The 6,987-nt window shown below is 58.0% G+C and overlaps 2 protein-coding genes across 2 annotated transcripts in view; both read right to left on the reverse strand.

Annotated features, from left to right (window-relative positions):
- SSH3 (slingshot protein phosphatase 3) overlaps positions 1 to 1,961 on the reverse strand; it is an 8,597-nt gene extending 6,636 nt beyond the window's left edge. The window contains exons 1-3 of the mRNA XM_006860858.1: positions 1,896 to 1,961; positions 1,437 to 1,474; positions 480 to 735 (exon numbers count right to left, since the gene is read on the reverse strand). Coding sequence (XP_006860920.1) covers positions 480 to 735; positions 1,437 to 1,474; positions 1,896 to 1,961 — 360 coding nt within the window. The remainder of the gene's footprint in view (positions 1 to 479; positions 736 to 1,436; positions 1,475 to 1,895) is intronic.
- Positions 1,962 to 3,063: 1,102 nt separating this feature from the next.
- ANKRD13D (ankyrin repeat domain 13 family, member D) overlaps positions 3,064 to 6,987 on the reverse strand; it is a 23,215-nt gene continuing 19,291 nt past the window's right edge. The window contains exons 7-15 of the mRNA XM_006860859.1: positions 6,390 to 6,456; positions 6,035 to 6,126; positions 5,764 to 5,824; positions 5,543 to 5,673; positions 4,131 to 4,288; positions 3,896 to 4,006; positions 3,650 to 3,813; positions 3,474 to 3,562; positions 3,064 to 3,277 (exon numbers count right to left, since the gene is read on the reverse strand). Coding sequence (XP_006860921.1) covers positions 3,064 to 3,277; positions 3,474 to 3,562; positions 3,650 to 3,813; positions 3,896 to 4,006; positions 4,131 to 4,288; positions 5,543 to 5,673; positions 5,764 to 5,824; positions 6,035 to 6,126; positions 6,390 to 6,456 — 1,087 coding nt within the window. The remainder of the gene's footprint in view (positions 3,278 to 3,473; positions 3,563 to 3,649; positions 3,814 to 3,895; positions 4,007 to 4,130; positions 4,289 to 5,542; positions 5,674 to 5,763; positions 5,825 to 6,034; positions 6,127 to 6,389; positions 6,457 to 6,987) is intronic.

Raw genomic sequence — 6,987 nt, forward strand, 5'->3', positions numbered from 1 at the left:
GTCGGAACCGACTCCACGGCACATAACAACAACAAGTCCTTGCCCTGGTGTGGCACTGTAGGGTCAGCACTGGGTGTCAAACCACAAGGTTGGCAGTTCAAACCCACCACTCGCTCCTTGGAAACCCTATACAGGGTTGCTATGGGTTAGATCTGACTCGAAAGAGTTTAACAAGAAGTGTACAAACAACTTACACTACCAAAAAGGTCTCCTGTTGGTTGGACAGAAATCAACCATTCTCCCATTCCCAACTCTTGACCTAATTTGGCTTTGTAAACTTCCAAAGAACAAATCTCCGTAGCTTTTTCCCACTCTCCAGACACCTAAAGCTGGGAGCTTGTCCTGCTAACACTTAGATGTTTGTAAAGCAAGGTCTATTGGAGTTTAAGTCACCCCTGAGCTTCCCAGGTGTCCTGGCCTCACTGCCCCCCCAACATACATTTCTTTCTCTGGATGGCTTTCCCCTCTAGGACTCTCACCAGGCGGATGTCGTCCTGCGGCCTCAGTAGTTCCACCATGAGGTGCACATGCTGCCTCTGCTCCTGCTTCCGGGGACTCTGGGGCCCTAGCCCATCGTCTGTCTGGTCCCCGTGAACATCGTCTGTCTGGTCCTCAGTGGGTGGTTTGGCACCTGGAGTTTCCTCCGGTGATGGCTCAGGGCTGGCCTCAGCTGCATCATCGACCCCTGCATCCAGCAGGCCCAGGACAGCCCCCCGAAGCACCGCGAAGCTCTGCCTGACAGGGTGGTAGGGAAATCGGAGGAGCAGTGGTTCTCAAACCTCACAGAACTGCCTGGGGGATTGGGGAAAGGGACTCAGGGTCTCCTGGAGGCCTGAGAATGTGCATGTCTAACAGGTTCTCAGCGTGCCCTGAAGGTGCAGCAGTTAAGGGTCCAGCTGCTAACTGTAAGGTCAGCACTTCAAACACACCAGCCACTCCAGGAAGAAAGATGCAGTGTGCTTTGTCAGTAGATATATAACCCTGGGGCAGATCTCTATCCTACAGGGTCACAAGAGTCTGAATTGACTTGACTGCAGTAGGGTTGGTTTGGCTGACCGATTCCCAGGTGATGCTGTGGCCACACTCTGAGATCTCAAAGTCCCACCCAGTCCATCTAGTCTCCAATGATTGCTCCTTTTCTCTTCCCACCCGCAGTTAAGTTGTGGGGGACCTAGGACTCCTCAGGCTCTGTTCTTCTCTCCTGCAGTTTGGCTTGGGACCTCTGGCCTGAACCAGGTCTAGGGTGGTGAGTGAAGGAGCCCCAGTTGATCAATGAGTGGGTGGAAGCAGGAGCAACCAGTCATGCCCACGAGGACACTGGCTTTAGCTCTTAAGTTCTCCAGGTGGTCCTCGGGGGCCCTGACACTTGATGTCAGGATGAAATATCACGGTCTGGGGCTGGAGGGGGGTGTCTCTGGTGTGTGTGGGGAGCTCACCGTCGCTGGAGTTGGCTTCTCCGTTTGGATGCCTGGTCCTGCTGAGAAAGGGGTCCCCAGGGGAGAATGAGAGAGAGGAGGGCTTTTCTCCCAGCCCCTCCAGCAGGGGGCGAGGCTCCTTAGCAGAGTCCATCGGCCTGCTCTTCCCACCTGACCCGAAGAAGCTGGGGGCGCCTTGCCCAACTCCAGGTCTGGGGAGGAAGACATGGAGGGAGACATATATGGAGAGGTCCTCGGGGCTGGTCCAGATTCTGGGCTGGGAAGTGGGGGCTCCGCGGGCTAGAGTGGCTCAGGGATCTCAATCTTGTCTTGGTGGGACCCCAACCCCCTTCAGCCTGATTTGGGTCTCCCTCTGCACACCCCCAGCCTCGAGGGAAGGCTGCCCATGAGCAGAACATGCTCCTCAGGCCCAGCTGGCAACTAACTGCGTGGGCAACACCACAGCAACGCCAGACTCACCGTGGGCCTCAAGGGCGTGGAGTGTCCGCTGGCCGGGGGAGAGCGGCTCACTGTGACCAAGGCCATGGGACCAGGTCGGAACACCTGAGCTAGCGCGGAGCACAGCCCCCTCACTCAGCCCCAAGTACTGTGTCCGCCGCGGGACCAGGAAGGAGAGCCCGGAGCCACCAGGGCCTGGCACCGCCCCAGGGGCGGGCCTTAAAGGGCCAGTCACTCGCCCAGCGGGCTTGCGGAGTCTTAGCAGAGCGGCCGCGGCCCCTCCCTTCTCGACTCCGCCGAGGCGGTCGCCACGCCCCCGTCCCACTTCTACGCCGGGGGCGGGGCGCAGGTGCAGAGTCGGAGCTAGAGGTCCGTCCCAGCAGTGCGGGTTCCTTCCCTCCGCCCAGGAAGTGCTCCGACCTCCAGGTTTAGCCATTAGTTTGCCTGGGCTTTGCACCTCCCGCAGTTCTTACTGCAGAGCAGGGGTGGGTCGGCAGGACCAGGCCCAGAGGGCTGCTGGACCCACCCCATCTCAGAACTGATTTCCTGCGCTAGACAGTCTTCAAGCTCACAGGGCCCCCTCTCTACATTCGTCACTGGGAACCTCGAAGCGTCACAGAAAGTCGGAATGGGATCTAGAAGTAACCCCTGGAGAGCAGGACCACAGGACCACCGTAGAGGTCGGCAAGACTGGACGGAGACGGCTTACAACGTGGCAGAGGGTAGTGATTATCATGGGAACAAACAGGAGTCAGGCTTGAACTGGTGGAGGGGGCCTTTCGAGCCCCCCCACTCTGGTTGAAGTGGTAGTGGGCGGGGCTAGGGAAGGTGACGCTGTGGCACATTTGTTCTCTAAGGGCACTTAACTCGGGCACAGCTCAGGCTCCCAGCAGCCCTAGTAGGTGAGGGGTGGTTTCATGTTACCTCAGGAAACTGGTTCAGAGACAGCAACAGAATTGCAACCCTGGTCCGACTCCCCCATTCCCAGCAAAGTCAGCCCCCAGCTAGTCCCAGGGCACGCCCCATTGAGTAGAGCAGGCTTGCTGCTTCAGTCTCTTTATTTCCATCTTGGTCTCTACTGTGCGCCCGCCTGGGCTCCAGGCCCCAAGCTCAGCAGCACGGTTTATAAATAAATAAATACATGATAAAAGCAGGGAGGCAGCGGCCCAGCCCGCTCAGGGCTGGACAATCAGTGCTCTGTGAGAGAGAGCCTCAGAATCCGCTGCAAATCCTCCTCCTCCTGCTGCCCTCGGCGTTCCCGCTCCTCCTGCTCCCGGGAAGACAACTCCAGGGCCAGGCGGAGCTGTTCCTCGAAGCTTGGGGGTGCTGGGGAAGGGGGCGTCCTGTGTGGGGATCCCGGACCGCCAGGATCTGTGGACAGCCGCAAGCTTTCTTGGAGCGCTCTTCCAGGTGCAGTAGAAGAGGGAGAGAGAGGAAGCAGTGAGCCTAAAACTGGAGGAGGGGCTAAGAGCCAAACCTAGGGCAGAGTGGCTGGCTGGAGGAGGGCCCAACACGTCCCACGTCCCTGCTCCCACCCACACCGGCAGTCTGCGCTTCTGGGTTGGCCAGGCAGTGGGGCGTCTTTGAGGAAAGCCTCACCGCTCTAGCTGGACTTGCTCTTCATACACTGTGGGCTGTGGAGGATGGGTGCCGGGTCGGGCGCTGGTCAGGGCCTCCCAGACCGTGACCTGCAGCAGCAGAAGCCCAGGTTACCAGCGGTGTCCTGTGGTCACAGAGGACAGCAGCAACCCCCACCAGCCCCAGCAGAGCCCCACCTGCTCCGCCTCCGTGCCAGCCTCTAGCAGGCTCTGCTGGATGGCGAACTGCAGCAGGTCGTCATCTTCATCCCTGGGGGGCTCACTGCGCTCTGCGCCCAGCACGCTGTAACCCTCGGGAACCTCAAACACGGAGGGGTCCACTTCACACGGGAAAGGGCTCCCTGGGCAGACAGCAGGTGTCAGGCTCAAGCCAAGGCTCAGAGCCCAACGAGCCAAGCTGCCCGATCCTTCCCGGTGTAGTACCCGCTGCTGCAGAGCCAGGGGCAGGTGCCCACACAGAGTTCAGGGGTTCATCACAGCCACACAGGTTGCTGAAGGTGATTCGGGCATTGAGCACGTGGAAAAGGGGGATCTCTGTGGGAGATGGCCGAGCCTGAGCCCAGCTGTCCCCTTGGAGCCCCTCCTCCATCCCAGGCTGGGAACCACCCAGAGGAGAGGACACCAGGCCTGGGAGGGGTTGTCTGGCTGACCCTCTCACCAATCTTGACGGGGAAGCCAGGGGGGAGGCATAAGGTGATGAAGTCGCGCAGCTTGGCAAAGTGGGCATTGCTGATGGCCATCAGGTCAATGATGGGTGTCACCTGGTCCCCCAGGGACAGCGGGTGCTCCTCGCTCAGCCACAGAGTCGCCTTGAACCTGCCCAGCCGACCACCAGGTGAGGTCAAGGCCCCTCCGCAGAAGCCCCCCTCTGGACACCTGCCTTGCCTTGTACCCCCTCCCTGACTAAGCACTCTCCTCTCTGCTCTGCCACTCTACCACCCTGAGAGCTGGTGTCCTTCCATCCTGCTGGTTGGAGCTGTCCCCAGCCCTGGAGACCTGAAGCTCAGAATGGTTTGGGACCACGCATGTGAGTGAAGAGCGCACGGGCTGCCTGCTGGCAGTATCCACACCCATCCTCAGCCACAGCCGCCAGCACCTCATTCTGCTATAGTTTCATGTGCAGCCCAGCCCAGAGGCCAGGACAACTGGGGTTCCAATTCCTCCGTTTCCACAGAGTTAACCCTCAGAAAGCTGCCAGGTAATGCCTGCCCATGTGAAGTTCTGGATGCATGGGCATACTGCTCACCTTCACCAGGCCCTCAGGAGGAGCGCTGGTGGTACAGTGGGCGGCTGAACACAAGTGGTTCAAACTCACAAGCGCTCCTCAGGAGAAAGATCTGCTCGCAGAGATTTGCAGCCTCCAGCTCCATAGGAAACGCTATGGAGTAGTTTTACTGTCCTACAGGGAGGGTCCTCATGAGTCAGAAGTGACTCAACGACATGGTGCCTGCAGGAGCTCTGCTAGCATAGTGGATTATGAGGTGGGCTGCTAACCATAAGGTCTGCAGTTTGAATCCACCAGCTGCTACGTGAGAGAAAGATGAGGCTTTCTGCTCCTGTAAAGACTGACAGCCTCGGAAACCCTATTATAGTGGGGCTGTGAGTTGGAATGACTCCACAGCCCCCACCATGATGCCCACAGAAGGAAGTGCGGCCATTTTCACTTTCCTGAAGAGAAAACTAGGCTGGAGAGAGGCGACCATCTCTAGGTAGAGTCATGGTTCCTGGTGCCCAGCCCAGTGTCTGTCCCCCTCTGCCACTTGCTGGCTTACAGAAGCAACTCAGGAAAGATGCACTAAACTGAATCAGAAATCAAACACGTTTCCCTTTGTCATTCATTCATTCACTCACTCACCACGGAAGAGTGACTAGTTCTCTAGGTGCCAAATATCAGGACCATGGATGACGCAGACCCGGCCCCCAAGCACAGAAGTGGCATCAAGGTGAGGCTGTGTGAGCAGCAACCTCATCCAAGACGGCCCATGAGTGACAAGAGCCTGAAGTGGTTCAGGGGGAGCAGGGCCGGGTTCCCATTACCAAGTCGAGTCTCCAGTTGGCCCCCGGTCTCACCTCTGAACTTTGCTGGACATCTCGATGGGGCGGCCAATGTTCCTGGACTCCAGGCTGAAGCTGGGGTCGAAGTATTCATCGGGGGAAATGGCTGTGGGGTTGGTGGGGCAGGCCGCCTGCTGTACAGGAGCCTGGGGGATCCCCAGACCCAGCTGAGCACTCAGGAGGGGGGTTGCCCTGCTGGGCCCACCCCCGTCCAGCCCAGTGCTGCCCTGGCTTACCCCATTGTGGGAGGAATGCTGCTGGGCCATCCCCAGGAAGGACTGGAACGGAGTCTTCCCCCTTGAGGAGAAGGGGTGTGAGCCACGAGGAGACTTGAGGCCAACTGCCCCATCTGCCCTTTCTCCTTCCCTCCCTTGAGTTTCCTGGGGTGCTAGGATAGAGCCTGGGAATCTCCTGTCAGGTGGGAGAGGGAGCTTGTCCCAAGCTACTCTGGTCCCTAGCCCCAGAGGAGAGCGTCCCCACCACAGTGACGGCAGCAGGCAGGCGCACCTGGGTTTACCTTTGCTCCTCGACTTGTCTTGATCAGAGAGGTGCTCTGTGCGGGTGCGTGTCACCAGCTCCACGTTGGTGGCACTATACACCTGGGGGTGGGGGTGGGGACACAGGGGAAGCTGGGGGCTCAGAGCCTGTCCCTTACACTCAGTCTCATTGGCACAGGAACCTGAGTTTTCCTGTCCCCAGACACTGACAAAACCTCACTCCTAATGATAAAGGAGGTGCCAGGGCCTGAACCGGGGGAGTCACTACAGAGGCACTTTACTGTCTCTCCCTCAGCACTCTGGGGTTGATGTGGAGAAGGAACTGAGCCCCCCGGGCCTCATCTCCCACCCTGAGGTTCTCTTACCTTGGCCTCGTAACCGCTAACAGTTTCCATCTTCTCAGACCGCCAGCCCCAGATACCACATTTGTTCCTGAAACAGACCAAATAGTGGGTTTGTGAGGACCCACGTCTCCCATGCCCTGGCCAAAGCCAAGGCCCGCTTCAATCAGCTGGCTCTGACTGCTTCCCCTACCTGCACCCTACCCCTGAGGTCATGTCCCATTCTGAAATGTGCAAAAGTCTTGAAGAGGCTGCCCAGACACCTGGGGCCACTGGAAGATGAACTGGGGAACCGAAGTGAATGAGGGCTTATCATTCATTTCGTTAGATGTAGTAACAGTGTCAGGCTGGGTTTCCAAACATCCTTATCTGTTACCAGTCACGCGCAGATGCATTTACTGTTGACGTGGTACTGATGTCGGAGATGTGCATTAAAACACTTCAGGGAGAAAGAAAAAGATAAAGAAGGCTAGACTAAGCAAGATTGGTATAATGAGCTCTGGTAGCGTAGTGGTTAGGAATTGGGCTGCGAACCTTAAAGTCAGCAATTCGAAACTACCAGCTGTTCCATGGGAGAAAGATGAGGCTTTCTGCTCCCGTAAAGATTTACAGCCTCGGAAAC

Source organism: Chrysochloris asiatica, unplaced genomic scaffold, assembly GCF_000296735.1.
Source record: "Chrysochloris asiatica unplaced genomic scaffold, ChrAsi1.0 scaffold00040, whole genome shotgun sequence".
Taxonomy (NCBI): domain Eukaryota; kingdom Metazoa; phylum Chordata; class Mammalia; order Afrosoricida; family Chrysochloridae; genus Chrysochloris; species Chrysochloris asiatica.